Below are 15595 nucleotides of genomic sequence, written 5' to 3' on the forward strand. Positions count from 1 at the left end.
AGAGTTACCAGTTTACATAGCCTGTTCATGGTAGAGAAACAGTAACTTTCTCACGTAAACTATCATACAAAGGATGTAAAATATCGTTACACACCAGCAAGGCAAACATTAGGGATAAAATTGAGGGTAATTCAAGGGAATATTGAACTCGTTATTATTTGGGGAATCAGAACAAGTCAGGATAATCCTGCAGTTTCTGGATTACCTAAATTTAGTCATCCTGGTAGCAGGCAAAGCGTCAGGTTTCGCTTTAAACATCACAGTCCATTCTCTAAGTTGGTTCTGTCGGGAGGAGGAGGGCGCAGGGCACCTGGCCTTCTGCGCACGCTCTGTCACCGCCCCAGTGGGTGGGGCGAGGGCACGCGTGGACTTGTGGGAAAGCCCAGGAAGGAGGGGCCCGGCGTGAGTTGCTGAGGGCCGGACGCGGCGCCGGCGGGGCTGGTGACGGCCTGGTGAGGTGAGTCGGCGTTAGCGTTGTCGCCGGCTGCAGCAGCGAGGAGGCTTTTGGGGTCGCCTGGCGCGGGGAAAGGGCGCAGCCATGAGTCCCGGCTGAGGCGGAGAGGGCGAAGGCAAGGGCGGGCGGCGGGGGCGCGGCGCGGCGGTCTCCAGGGTAGCGGCGCACCCGGGGGCGCGTTCCGGGAGTGCTCGCCCGCGCGGCCCGGGCCTGGACGGTCTGTCTTGCTAACGGTCCCGCCATCCCGGCTGCCCCGGGCATTGGGCGTTTTGCAGTGGCCAGGACTGCAGATGCACCCTCGGGAGAAAACCTCGGTGGGGCCCGCCCCCTTTCGGCGTGGGTGTGCAATGCACGCCCACATATTGGGAATGAAAGTGATACCCCAGGCGCTGGAAGTTTCTGGTTGCCTGCCTGGATCCCTAGCTCCGTCTCAGGTTCCCTGGGAACAGAGAGGTGATGGGTGGAATGGAAAAGGTTTCTGCCCTCTACACTATCTCAGTGGCTTGCTGCGCTTTTATTCACATTTTTGAGTCCCCCGACAAAGTATTGTACTAGTTTTGTTTTTTAAATGAGATATACATATGCGATTAAACATAGGCACTGCCTGGAAGAGGCTTAAACTTAGTTTAGTTTCTGAGGCAAGGCGATGGGTCAGGAGCCCTATCTGGGGTTGCTAACATCTATTGCTCCTCCCAAACGAATCCCTTTTCTAATCTCTTCTATCTCTCCCATCCTAACACTGCGCCCCGCTACACTTAAGCTTTGAATCCCCTCCCACCTTTTGGAGGACCTTGTCCCATCACTCATCCCCTTTCCTGTATCTTCTTTTACCTTGTTTCTCCATCTCCACTCCATCCATACTCGTGAGCAGTTGTAGGTTATCGAAGACAAAATTACCAATCCCCATATAATCGCATTTACTCAGCACGATTTATTTCTGTCCTTAAAAAAACTCATTAAAACTAAATATTAACTTTTATATGACTAAATAGAATGCACTTTATTTCCTCCATGTGACCTCTGTGGCTTTTGGCACTGCTACCCTGTCTTTTTGAACTCTTGAAAATTCTCTTCTGTGACAGTACTTTCTAAGGTTTCCTCCGGCTCTCTAGATGCAACTGCCTAGTTTTTACTGTGTTCTCATCTCTTCCTTGGTTTGTTCCCTAAGTATTAGTGTCTCCAGGCTTTCCCCCTCCCCTGCACTGTCATAGTAATTAAACATGTCCAAATCCCATGATTGTAGCTTCTACCTTTATGCTGGTGACACCCAAATTTATATTTCTAGTCTTCTGTTTAACTTCCTACTCTGTATGTCTTCCTGATGTCCCTTAAGAACTCAAATTCAACATATCCCAAACTGAAAAAAATCTGTCTTTACAGTTGTCCTCCACTCTTGAAACCTCTTCCTTTGAAAATTGTGATTCTTGACTCAAAATGGCACCATGAATCTTACCAGGCTCCCAAACCAGAAGTCTAAGACATGATTTGAGTCCTTTTATGTTCCCAACTCCCTAGTATAATCAGTCATCATGTCCTTTTTATTTTACCTAATGTTTCTCATAGCTTTCAGAGTGTAGGTTGGATCTCGTGGTCTGGCGTTTCATGATCTGTCCCACATCCACCCGTTAGGCTTCTTTTCCATCGTTCTCCCGCTTCGTCCCTTGTTCTGCTTGCCTACTCCACCGTATTAATCATTTGGCTGACCCCCTTTGAAACTTGGCTAAGTTGTAGGGGACTCTTTGCTTGAACCCACCACCCTGCCTTCTGATTTATGTCTGCCTTTGTGGTCAGTCCCATAGCATCTCTAGGTACCTCTAGAACAGTGGTTCTCAACCAGAGGGTATTATGATTCCCAGGGGACATTTGACAATGTCTGGAGTCACTTCTGGTTGTCACAGCCCAGAAAGAAGGGAGCCCAGTCAGTAGAGGCCAAGGATGCTGCCAGCCATCCTACAAGGCATGGGACAGCCCACCTACAACAAAGAATTATCTGGCCCAAAATGTCAGTAGTCCCAAGGTTAAGAAACCCTGCCTAGTGTAATATTTTGTTACTCAGTACTTTATTTTGTCTTCCTCTCTGCTAGAGAAGGGACCTTGTCTTTCTTGTTTTTGCATCGCCAAATCTTGATACAGGGCCTATCACATAGCAGAAGTTCAATAAATGTTGAAAGAAAAAGGAGTAAAGGAAATAACTAGGCTAAACTTGTAAACTCTAGAGATGAGCAGCCAGTCTGCTACCATAGGCTGCTTGCTAATTTCAGTGATTCCTTCCCACTGCCTTATGTTCATGTTACAATGTGGGGATGCCCAAACTTGTTTGTTTTGCATTTGTTTATTCAGGAAACGTTGTTTAACTCATTTTTATTTTTATTTTGTTTTATTGATTGACATTTAGTCACTTACAATGTGTCAATTTCTGGTGTACAGCATAGTGTCCCAGTCATGCATATACGTACATATATTTGTTTTCATATTTTTTTCATTAAAGGTTATTGCAAGATACTGAATATGATTCTCTGTGCCATACAGAAGAAATTTTTTGATTGACTCATTTTTAAAAGAATATGCTGGTATTTTCTTTGTTTTGCATCACTTTAGGCTCCCTTCCTTTAGTGTATCTTGGTCATTTATGAAGAGGTAAAAACCATTAATTAGTTAGGTTTCAAAAAAATAAACCAAATAATTCTGCTTAATTCTTTTCAGAGGTTGATTGATCAAAACTCTACAGGCCATAATGACTTCAACAAATAAAGCAATTGAATTACAACTGCAAGTGAAACAAAATGCAGAAGAGTTACAAGACTTTATGAGGGATTTAGAAAACTGGGAAAAAGATATTAAACAAAAGGATATGGAACTTAGAAGACAAAATGGTGTTACTGAAGAGGTAAATTTCTTAATTAAATCTCATAATTAAATTTCCACTTTAGCATCCAGCAAAACTACTTATTTTAAAGTAAAGCACCACCTTTAAAATGTTTTGTGGAAATACTGATTTGCTCTTTGCCAACATTTTGAAAAATTCTGCTTTTTAAAGTCTTTGTAGTAACTGTATTGACTATATTAAGACATTTTAAGTCTTAGTGAATAGTTACTGAAAGGAAGACCACGTGATAATTCTTAAGGTTAAAGAATAGCATCATAAAATATGTAGGTTTTACATATATGGTGCATATCATATATAATTATGCATTTAATGGTATATTAACGTACTGTACTGCCATAAAAACTTAGTTCCTAGGCTCAACCAAATATTTAAGACAGTGCATTCAAATATGGATAGCTTTTTCATACTATTTGTAATGATGTGGGGGCAGTTCAGTTTGCCATTGCACTGCTGCTAAATCATTGTACTAAGGCTGAAGATCAGGCAGTTTTTTAAGTTTGAATTGAGGATTGCAAATTAAGTGTATAGTTAAAATTTCTAGGTAATAATTTTCTTTTGACTGAACAATGTTCAGTATTTGTCAAAGATGAATTAAACTTTTCAAGCATAATTATAAATGAAATGGTAAATGATATTGTTACACAGAAAAGTAATAGAGCAGTCTCGAAACACTGTGTTGTTTTTCCTCCCTAGAATTTACCTCCTATTCGAAATGGGAATTTTAGGAAAAAGAAGAAGGGCAAAGTTAAAGAGTCATCTAAAAAAACCAAAGATGAAAACACAAAAAACAGGATAAAATCTTATGATTATGAGGCATGGGCAAAACTTGATGTGGTAAGTTGAATAAGTTGATCTAGTTATGAGCTTCTTAGTATTTGAGTAAAATTTTCTAGGAGTTAAGAGTCCTATGAATTAAATGAAAAATAATGTTGAGTTCTTAGGACCTGTGTCTTTTTCTTACAGACTATTTTGTGTGGAATAAAAACTAATATTGGCTTTAATGTTGGTAGGCTGGTGGTATTTTTTGAATCTTCATGCTAAAACACATAGCTAAATTTCAGTACATCATCTTGTAATGTTTATTCAGTGAAACTAAGCAGATCTTATTTTTAAATTTATCAACAAATTGTTTTTTCTTACATAGATTATTTAAAATAGTGTATTATTTGCTCAATGCAGAAAGGATTTTGTTCATATAATAGGATTTTCTTTGTATGAGCGTTAATAATCTCTTTAATGTTTACTGGTTTAAAATCTCTTACTAAAAATCATTCTTTAATCATATGTGCTAAAAAAAAAAGATTAAAAAAAACACTGTTGGGTTCCATGAGATGATTTATTACCATAAAAAGAACATGTGAGTCAAGAGAGACTGGGAATTGCCGGACTAGCCTGTATGTATTTTCTTTGGGAGAGTCAGCTCTAGTTTGGAATACCCTGAGAAATGGTAGCATAGTCATTGAGAGCTCTCTGGAGGCAGTCTAGGGTTAGATCCTCTTTTGGCCGCTTACTAGCTGAGTGACCCCGAGCCAGTTAACTAACTTCTGTTTCTCAGTTCCTTCAAGTGAAATACATCTGCCTCATAGGTTGTTGTGAGAATCAGGAGTTAACTGTACTCTACAAGAAGTTTTTGTGTTTTAAAAATAAGAAAGAATAAAAAAAATAAAAATAAGAAAGAAGGTTTTTAGAAAAAAACCTGTTGTTTGCTATTACATACATTTGGAGTTATTTACAAACTTCCCTTATGTAAAGCCGTAATACTTCACTGCTAATAGTTTGTAATTTAGGGGTGCTTTGTAAATTCTGTTGACAGCTTATTTAACGAGTTCAGAGTCAGTTTCTCCATGTTGAATGGATCTTGGTTTTCTAAACAAGAGTACCTTTTTCTCTGGATATAATCTTAACAATGAGAGGTTATTTGGGTTGCTTTTATAGATGTCTAGGTTCTTAGATTGTAACAACTTTAGTTCTGTCGTGTACTTGTTTTGAGGGGGAGCTGTATCTTCCTTTTTGTTTTTAATGGTCATGTAATTATGAGCACTGTTCTCCAACTTCTGATTTCAGGACAGTATCCTTGATGAGCTTGACAAAGAAGAGAGCACCCATGATTCTGTGTCTCAAGAATCAGAGTCAGAAGAGGATGGGATTCATGTAGATTCACAAAAGGCTCTTGCTCTAAAAGAAAAGGTACTCTTTAGGTTAGCTGTTGGTTCCTTCAAGTAAGCAGGATGCATAGAAAATCATGGATCCCAAGATTTCCACAACATAGTTTAGGGGGTATTCAAACATTAAGTTGTTACTGGCTAAATCTCTAGCAGGAGGCAGTGTGCGTAGTGATTAGGGGTATGTGTGCTGTGAAACTAGGTTACCTAGGTTCACATCCTGTGACAAGTTCTTTAAATTCCTGTATGTCCTCAGTTTTCTCAGCTGTAAAATTAATACTAAGATTAATATTATTACTAACCCTCAATGGGTTGTTGTGTTAATAAATGAATTATATATAAAGTGCTTGGAGTGTACAGAGAGTTGTTCCAGGGCTTTTAGTAATTTGAATTACTAATCAAATCAGCATGTGATTCTTGACATGAATGTTATATCCCACTCCTCTGTATCACTGGTCATCTTTGGTTGCTTCTTGGACCGTTCAACATCTCCCTGAGGGATGCCTCATTATTATAAAATTGGCTATATCACTTTTGAAAGAGGTGGCAGTCTTTTCAGATTAAAGTTTATGTTGATGCCTGTCTTTTATTACATTCCTGTGGGTTATTATTGTCAGAAGTATTTAATACTAGGAATTTTACTCATTTGCCAATCTGCCAGGACTCTTGGATTGTGCCCAAACTATGACAAGTGAATTTCAGCACTTGTAAAAAGTCCACTTTGCTAATTCTTTTTTCTTTCCTGTTAGCCTTGATCACACGGCTAATGAGATAGAAAGAGCTGGATAATAATGAAAAAAAAAATGGTTCTGGAATTTTGCGCTAGTAAATATCTGACGTGTATGCTTTTTCAGGGCAATAAATACTTCAGACAAGGAAAATATGATGAAGCGATTGAATGCTACACCAAAGGCATGGATGCTGATCCATATAATCCTGTGTTGCCCACAAACAGAGCGTCTGCATACTTTAGACTGAAAAAGTAAGGAATTTCCATAATGTGTGTGAATGTTTTTATGTGTGTATGGAGACTGGTTTTTTAGAAAAATGTTTCGTGATAAAATGTGTGGGAATGCTTGAGAAAGTATTACATTTCTTTTCAAGTATAAATTCTTATAACTCACTCCCTTTTATTGAATTCTTTTATTTAAGCCATTTTAAACATCCAGATGTGTGGGTTCTGTTCGTCGTGGGTTTTGTCCAGCAAAAGTCCCACCACGGAAGAATGAAATTTCTCAAGACTTTATCAGCTCGAGAGAGTGAGAAGGAGCCAGAGACTGACTCCCCGAGCTCCTCCAAAACTCTTGTATTTATTGAGAATAGTCAGAGCAAAGTGAAATAACGTCATAGGAATGAGTAAGGGGCATGGTGTATGTGCAGGGATGCAGGTCAGCAATTTCAGTTGGTGAAAAACAGAAACTTTATAATCTAAATTGAAATTTAGAGAGAAGGTTACAATATTCATAGTACAAACAGTTATTGTAAGCCTCAAACAATCATGAGCAAGGTTACATGTTCCAAATAATTGATAATGAAAACCCAGACCACCACAGAGTCTCTATACAATGGTCAGAAATCGTCTAAGCATGGGAAGCAGCCCAGCTGTTCCCAGCTAAGGGCTAAGTCGCAGTCTTCTGTGAGCAAGGGCAGCCTACGCTATCCATCTATGCCTGATAAGCAAAGCGTGTCCTGCCAGTCAGGGCAAGGGACGAGTGGATGAGTTATGGTTTTCCATAAGCACAAGCAGCCCTGAATCTATGACCTCGAACTGAGCAAAGCAAGCAAAGCATGTCTCTGCTTTTTACGGTGAGGAGACAGTTTGTAGCAGATTCCTGCTAGCAAAGCAGCTTCAAGGCAACTGAGCTAAGTTCCATAGATAAGGTGATGACTGGTATTGAGACTTTAGTCTTTTGTGCTTTTGGGCATTTTGCTTTGAAGTAGCAGTATAATGACATATAGAAAGCATTGGTTTTGATTATACATTTCTTACGTATTTACATAAAGGTGAGAATACATAAGGGTGAGAATATGATTTGGTACAGCAATTATTACAATATCAAGGTTTGTTAACCCAGGTTTGTGCTCTCACACAGATGCTCAAACCATGCTTTTATAAGTTACTTTACTGAGGTGTTCCTCCTCTAAAAATTGAGTAATGAGGCTCTTTACCTAATTCACAGGAAAAAAAAACGGTAGCTGGGTAAACATTTTTAAAATTAATTTTCCTCCATTATTTTGAAAAATTTATCCACTATTTAACATAGAGAAGTTTTATTATAGTAAACTTAAAATATGTTCCAATTTTTGTTTAAGTCATACTGACCCTTTAAATACATACTTAATGTTGAAGAGCATAAATGTGTATGGTCTTATCCTAAGCAGGGAACTGACCTATCATAAGAATTTTTAAAAAAAGAGTACCATCAAGGAGGACATTCTTATTATTTAATTATTATTTGGAAATATGAATTATATTGGTGTCTGAGTTTTTACTATTTTATTTTTATTTTTTCATTGAAGTATAGTCGATTTACAATGTTGTGTTAATTTCTGGTGTACAGCATAGTGATTCATTTATACATATATTCCTTTTCATATTCTTTTTTGTTATAGGCCATTACAAGGTATTGAATATGGTTCCCTGTGCTATACAGTAGGACCTTGTTGTTTATCTACTTTATTATTTATTATAGTAGTAGTATCTACAAATATTTTAAATAGCATATTTAGGTCTTTGAAACTTATGCTGTTAATATCCAAATTAGGGCAATATTTATATTTTATAGTATTTGATATCTACAATATATGTGACAAAGAATAATTTTAAATAAATCTGCATGAACCCACCCAACTTGGTTCAAACCAGAACATTATTATTTTTGAAGGTACCTTTTGATATTCTTTTGCATATCCTGACCATTGTAACCCTCCCAGTTAAACCACTATCTTGAGTTATATATCATTCTTTTAAATTTTTTTCTTTTTTATTATTCTTTTGATTAAAAAAGTTCATTATATGTGTATATATCCCTAAGTAACATACTGTACAACTTTGCTTATTTTTGAGGCTTAAAAGTATATCATGGTAAATGTGGTCTTCTGTGGCTTGTCTATTTCTTTGAATAGTATATTTCTAAGATTTGTTCATATTTTGCATATAGCTGTAGATCTCTCATTTTCATTGTTATATACAGTTCCTTTTTAGGAGTATACCGTTACATATCCATTCTCCAGTTGCTGGATTGTTTTTTGGTTCCTTTCTTCCTTTTCATCCTTTCCTTCTCCCCTCCCCCTTCCTGCCTCCCATCCTCCTTCCCTTCTTATTTAACTATAGTGATACTGTGAAAACTTTTGTACATGTGTCTTGGTGCTGGGTCATAGGCTGTGCACATGTTCAACTTTAAATGTGTTGGTGACCAGTTGTTCTAAAGGTAGTTGTACGATTAGCAGTGTGTAAGAACACCTGTTCCATATCTTTACCAACACTGGTATAATTGGGCTTCTGAGTTTTCAATCTATGGAGTATAAAATGGTAATTCATTGTGGTCTTAGCATATTCTTATATATTTATTCACCACTTATTTAATTATTTTCTGTGAATTGCCTGTTTTGTCTTCTGGTCATTTTTCTGTTAGGCTGTTTTATTATTGCTTTTTTAGAGTTCTTTATTCTGGGTACAAATTCTTTAGTGTTTATTTATAGTAATTCTCTTCTCCCAATTTGTGGCTGATCTCCCTTTTCTTCTTTATGGAATCTTGATGATCAGAAATTCTTAATTTTAATGTGTTTCATTTATGGATTTTTTAAAATATGTTGGCACTTTTTAAAATATGATTTGTTAAAATAGTTTCTGTCTCTGCACTCATAATAGTCTCCTATATTTTCTTCTAAAACTTATGATTGTTTTTCACACTTAAGTCCTTTTATATATGCTGAAGGTAGAATTCTAATTTCATGTCGTTTCATATGAATAGCCCAGTTGTTCCAGCCCTATTTATTGACTGTCCATGCTTTCCCCATGGATTTGCAGTTACACCATTGTCATTTGTCAGGTTTGCATGGATCTCTTTCATCGATCTATTCCTTACATTGATCTGTTGTCTGTTACTATAATAACCACTCCACGCTATGTTTAATGGCTACAGTGTGGTAAGAAGTCTTGATAATTGGTATAGGACATGTTCTCTTACCTTAGTATTCTGCAAGAATGTTGGGTATTCTTGGACTTTTACTTAAAAGTACAAATTTTAGAAGCATCTTGTCAGATTCCTTGAAAAATTTTGATTACAATTGCACTGAATTTATAGATGAGTTTGGGGAGAATTATATTGTTTTGTTTTTGTGCCTTATAACAGATGAATGTGAAGTTGCTCTATTTAAGTCTTTAATGTCTTTGAAGACAGTCTTGCAATTTTCTGCTTATGGATCTTGTACATCTTTTGTTAGATTTATTTGTTTTTTGTTGCTGATCTGTAGTAAAGTAGCCACTTGGCTAAACTTTCATTATTTCTAACAATGTCTCTAGATTGTTTTGAGTTTTCTTGGTGGACCATCATATCATTTGCCAGTGTCTGTTTTGTTCCTTTCCACTCTAAAATTTTTAGCTGTTTTTCTTTCTTAGGGAACTGCATTGGCCAGAGCCTCGAGTACAGTGCTGAGAAAAAACATTGATAATGGGCATTCTTGTTCTTTGCTTTAAAGGGAGTACCATCAGGAATTACTGATTTTAGTGGGCTTAGTTAAATAAAAGGAGGTGGGAAACATGCCTTCAGTTGGGAAGTGAATCCCCTTTTCAGAGATTTCAGAAACAAATTTTGAAGTTTTGGTTTCACAAATGATTTTTATTAACTTCACTTTAATTTTTTTAAATTGCAGGTTTGCTGTTGCTGAGTCTGATTGTAATTTAGCAGTTGCCTTGAATAGAAGTTACACAAAGGCTTATGCAAGGCGAGGTGCTGCTCGATTTGCTTTGCAAAAATTAGAGGATGCCAAAAAAGGTATTAATATTTTCCAGGTCATCATTATCTAAAAAATTATTTAATAGTTTAATTTAACTGATACTATACAAAGAATACTAGATAATCACAGTTACCTTTAGAGATTTTTGTATATTGAATAAAACTCATTTTTGCAATTTAAAACATACCTTGATATTTTGGGAACAGAGCGCATTATTTGCCACCGATTAGATTTTGGTTCAGATTCTCAGTTGACCATGTATTAGCTGTGTGACCAGGGGAAGATTATGTGTCTTCTCTGATTTTTCAGTTTCTCATCTGTAAAATAGGAATTAAAACATCTTGTTGCTTATTGTAAGGCTAGAGGTAATACATGTAAGAGCTCTTAACACATTTTTGTTTATTTGTAAGTTCTAAGCCTTTTATTATTCCATGAAATCGGTCTGTGTAGTATAAATCACAAAATCTAAATAAAACTGTTGTCTGAAAGATTGTGCTCCTTCCTGGTGTGGTGAAGTATACCTTATGATAGCAAGTATCCTTCCTAGGACTCGTGGAAGAAGGTGATATGTCACAAGGATTCTGTCAAAGTTTGGGGGATGGAGGAAGCATAATGTTAGTATTTCTTAGTTCCTCTTAATTTTGTTAAAGGATAGTTACCTATTTGTCATATGTAGTATATGGTTATTGTTTTATAGAGGTTTCTCAATACCATGTATCTTTCGAATATTCTTTATCTTCTCTTTTACTCAGATTATGAAAAAGTGTTAGAACTGGAACCAGATAACTTTGAAGCTACAAATGAGCTCAGGAAAATTAATCAGGTAAATTGTAGTTATTTAAATTAAGTGCGTTATTTGTTACTTTGGTTTTTTTTTTTTTTTTTTTTTTTTGAGGGGAAAGGTAATTAGGTTTATTTATTTATTTTAATGGAGGTACTGGGGATTGAACACAGGACCACATGCGTGTTAAGCACGCACTGTGCCACTGAGCTATACCCTCTCCCAATTTATTACCTTTATTTGATAAAGGTTTTTGCATAGACTTTGTACTGTATATTATGTAATATAGATTTTTTTTCTAATTTTAATTCTTTATGCTATAAAGTTTTTTACTAAACACATTTATAAGCTAGAGGTGGTATAGTGATATTAAAAATTCTTAATTATTCATTATCTAAAAAGTTGTCTGAGATCTTTAGTACCACAGTTGCTTTACTTTTTCCCAGATGACAGAATTATTTTTTCTTTAACCCACTGGTTTTTCTTTTTTGGCTTGTGCTGTAATTTTTGTACCAAATTTTTGCTTATTTCTTTGATTTTGTAGTTTTTTAAACATGCTCTATCTTTATGGTTTATATGGCACAAAAATGCTGATTTGTTTTAACAGTAAAAAAAGTAGATATTAAATGTGAAATTTGCTGTCAAATGATACTGAACAGTTACACATTCCTTTCACTTTGCTGTTGAATCAGAATTATAATTATTTTGCCATCTGTTGAAACTTTGAGGAAAAAGTGACAATTAGGGAAAATCTGCTTTTAAATATTGCCATTACTTATTGCACATAAAATCTGTTGGTAAATATATCAACTTGATAATAATTGTGAACTATATTGTATATTTTTGTGTTTTGTCCTATGTCAAATAATGATGAATATTAAATTTGAGAGCTTTGGTGATGTGGTCTCAATTACTTTATTTTTGAAAATCATTCCTAGAACAGTGTAGAAATTCAGTAAATATTTGTTGAATAAATAAATGAACAACTATCTTTATGAATACTAATTATTTTAATTGGAATAAGATACACATTACTTTTTTTTTGCTTTTTATTTTAATAAGTAGAAAGACTTTGAATTAGAGTAAATAGTATTATTTTAATTATTTGAAATGTGGCAGGAATTCTAATATATTTGAATAATTTATTATTTTAAAGTCAAATATATATGCATTTTGCATTACTTGTTTTATTTTAGCTGACTGCTCTGTCTCCTAGGCTTTAACTTCCAAAGAAAACTCATATCCGAAGGAAGCTGACACAGTGATTAAGACAACTGAGGGAGAGAAAAAACAAATTGAAGAACAACAGAATAAACAACAGGCCATTTCAGAGAAAGATCGGGTAATCCAGAAGGATTCCAGCATATAATATATATGTTTTGCTGAGATTAATTGTAGTTTTTTGTGTTTCAGTTTTTTCTTTCCTAATGTTATATTAAACTTTTTCTTTAGTAGGAACTAAAATTAAATATACTAAAACCTTTGGTGCCTACTAATTAAAACTTTGAGTAATTGATGACTTAATACATAATTTAAAAAATGTATTGAAGTTTAAGAAACAATTTTTGAACATTTTGATATATTTACATATAGTTAGTTATAAATTTAACACAGAAATAAATTATAATTTGTTCTTATTTACTTTTCATTAGTTCACACTGGACTATTTCTGATCAATATTTCTTTAGAAGTCTTGGGCTGGAATTTAACATATTTATAGCCTTTCATGGACCCACAGAGGATTCCTAATAAATATTTATGGAATGATTATTGATTGAATTATATCTGACTCTGATTATAAATAAATGCTACAATGAAATCTAGTATACATTCTAATACAGTTTAATTTATCTTATGTTTAGGCATTTTAATGTTACTAAAGAAGGAGTTATATGGTCTGGTACTCTGTTCTTTCACAAAAATTATTTGAGTTATGAAATTCTTTTGTATGGATTCTAATATAACTAAAGAGTGTAATATTTGGGCCTATATTTATTAAAATGTTTTTTTAAATTTAAGCTTTGTCCAATCTTTAATTAGTAAAACGGTTAATGCTGCAAAGTAATACAGTAGTATACTTTTTTTTTTTGAGTACTGAAAGGAGAACATCATTATAAGAAACAACCCAAACTAACAGATTCTAAAACATGTATCATGAATTCTTTTTTTTTGGTTGGAGGTATGGGGATGGAACCCAGGACCTCATGCATGCTTAGCATGTGCTTTACCACTGATCTATTTCCCTTCCCTTGTATCATGGATTTTTAACAATTAAAACATACTTTAATTACTGATACAATATTGATGAGTGTATTTGCAGTGTTTCTTCAGCTTTGAATTCAACTAATGTTTTTGCATATTTTAAAATTCTTATCCATACTTCTTTCCAAAATGATAGGGGAATGCATTTTTCAAAGAGGGGAAATATGAAAGAGCAATTGAATGCTATACTCGAGGGATGGCAGCAGATGGTGCTTATGCCCTTCTTCCAGCTAACAGAGCAATGGCGTATCTGAAGATTCAGAAGTAAGTATTGGTTACTTTTAATTCTTTTCAGAATGAAAATGAAATTTACCATAAATTGGCATTGTAGCTAAAGGGTGAGTTTGAATTTAATTCATTTCTCTTTGTTTACTTATTTATTTTTATTTTTTTAAATGGTGGTACTGGGATTGAACCAAGGACCTTCTGCATGTTAAGCATGTGCTCTACCATGGACCTTTACCCACCTCCTAATTCATTTATTCTTAAGCATTAAAGTTAAATGAGAGAGAGATTGTGTGTGTGTGTGTGTTATGTGTCATACATATTCAGTAGATGTTAACTATTGTTAATATTTTTCCACTTTTAACGGCCTGGCATTACACAGTTTAACACCTCTTTAATTGCTTTATGTTATTCTGAATTAGTGATTTGAAAATTATTTTTAACCCCAGAACCCTTTGGGCAGAATCTTATGTGGAAGTGTATACCTATATAACAAAAGGGAGTTACTGTCATTAAAACTGCTGTTTGATTACGTATACAGCTACAGCTTGGTCCTGTGATACTAACCACATATTTCTGGATGGACTCAAGGGCTCCAAGCTGGATAATCAGCAGGATAATATCTGATGACAGAAACTGTCTCTTACATTTCTTTTTATCTATTGTTATATAATTATTTACACACTAGTAACAGAATTAAAAAATCCTGTAACTATTACAGGTAGGGATTCTAAACTTTTTTGGTGCCAGAGACTGCTTTGGCTGCGTGGTGTACCTTTCTCAAGATAGTATGTTTAAATGCATAATTACACATTTAGGATTACAGAGGATACCAGCTATACTGAAATACAGTTTTAGAAATATTAAAATTTGTGGTATACTGGTATATTTACTTTTAAAAATTCACTCTGCAAAATGAGAAATTACATTTAAAAAACAGGCAAGTTAGACATTTTTTTAAAGAAATATTATTGTGAAAGTTTGAATAAAGCCACTAGAATTTGGGATGTTCTTTGACAAATCTTTCATATACTAATCAGTCAGTAAGTGTGGATAGAGAATGCCCAGAAAGCAGCACAGATGATTATGTTACCAGTGTGATAATATATGGCTTCACTCTGACATCTGAGTGGCTGCTAGGTGCAGAGGTGCCTGGTAGTTGACCAGCTGTGACATAGGAGTGTCTATAAACAGGGATGCTGTGATCACATGCAGATAAAATGCGGGTTAAATTACTACTGTATATCTGAAATAGTTGTGATATCTCAAAGATACCTGTAACAAATGTAATGTGATATGAAAATATCTGTAATTTTTATTGCTAACAAAGTCGTAGGTACTATGGTTTGTTACCTGCAGTTATAATTGAAAGGAAAGCTACATTTCATTGAAAGTTAATGAAAATAAGGATACAATATTTCTCCCATTCAAGTTTTCAGATCTCTCAAAGGATCTCAGGCTCAGAACCCCTGTCATAGAAGTAAATTTTGGTTTATATTTAACCTCATTGAAGCTAGCAGAAACAGTAAAGATGAATTATTTTGATTAGCCAGGGTAAAATCATTGCATATCTTGCTAACTTACGAAAATTTTGCATTTTGCTATTTAAGAATTGTATATGATTTAAAATTGTAAGGCCTAGATATTTAGGTTTGACTAATGCCAAGAATAATTATATCCACATTTATGAGAGCTCTAATTTATTGTTAGTCTTATTGCTTTATTTGATAATGCCATAAATGTATTATAACAAGTTAACAGTATATTTTAAATTTAAAGAACTATATGACTCTTTTTTGTATCTTTTTCTACTGTGTCTTTTTGATTCACAGTTAATATCAGAAGTTTACTACGTGGTGACAGCT

General features: G+C 34.9%; 1 protein-coding gene across 2 annotated transcripts in view; it reads left to right on the forward strand.

The window, feature by feature from the left end:
* Positions 1-334: 334 nt before the first annotated feature.
* RPAP3 (RNA polymerase II associated protein 3) overlaps positions 335-15595 on the forward strand; it is a 29243-nt gene continuing 13982 nt past the window's right edge. The window contains exons 1-9 of one of the 2 annotated variants that reach the window (XM_010964189.3): positions 335-457; positions 3158-3341; positions 4035-4175; positions 5406-5528; positions 6358-6485; positions 10379-10500; positions 11215-11285; positions 12460-12585; positions 13642-13769. In XM_010964189.3, the coding sequence (XP_010962491.1) occupies positions 3189-3341; positions 4035-4175; positions 5406-5528; positions 6358-6485; positions 10379-10500; positions 11215-11285; positions 12460-12585; positions 13642-13769 (992 nt within the window). In that variant the 5' untranslated portion in view covers positions 335-457; positions 3158-3188. Of the gene's footprint in view, positions 570-3157; positions 3342-4034; positions 4176-5405; positions 5529-6357; positions 6486-10378; positions 10501-11214; positions 11286-12459; positions 12586-13641; positions 13770-15595 lie in introns of both variants that reach the window. The other variant, XM_074374983.1, reaches the window with a different exon arrangement.

This window comes from Camelus bactrianus, chromosome 12, assembly GCF_048773025.1.
Source record: "Camelus bactrianus isolate YW-2024 breed Bactrian camel chromosome 12, ASM4877302v1, whole genome shotgun sequence".
Lineage (NCBI taxonomy): Eukaryota > Metazoa > Chordata > Mammalia > Artiodactyla > Camelidae > Camelus > Camelus bactrianus.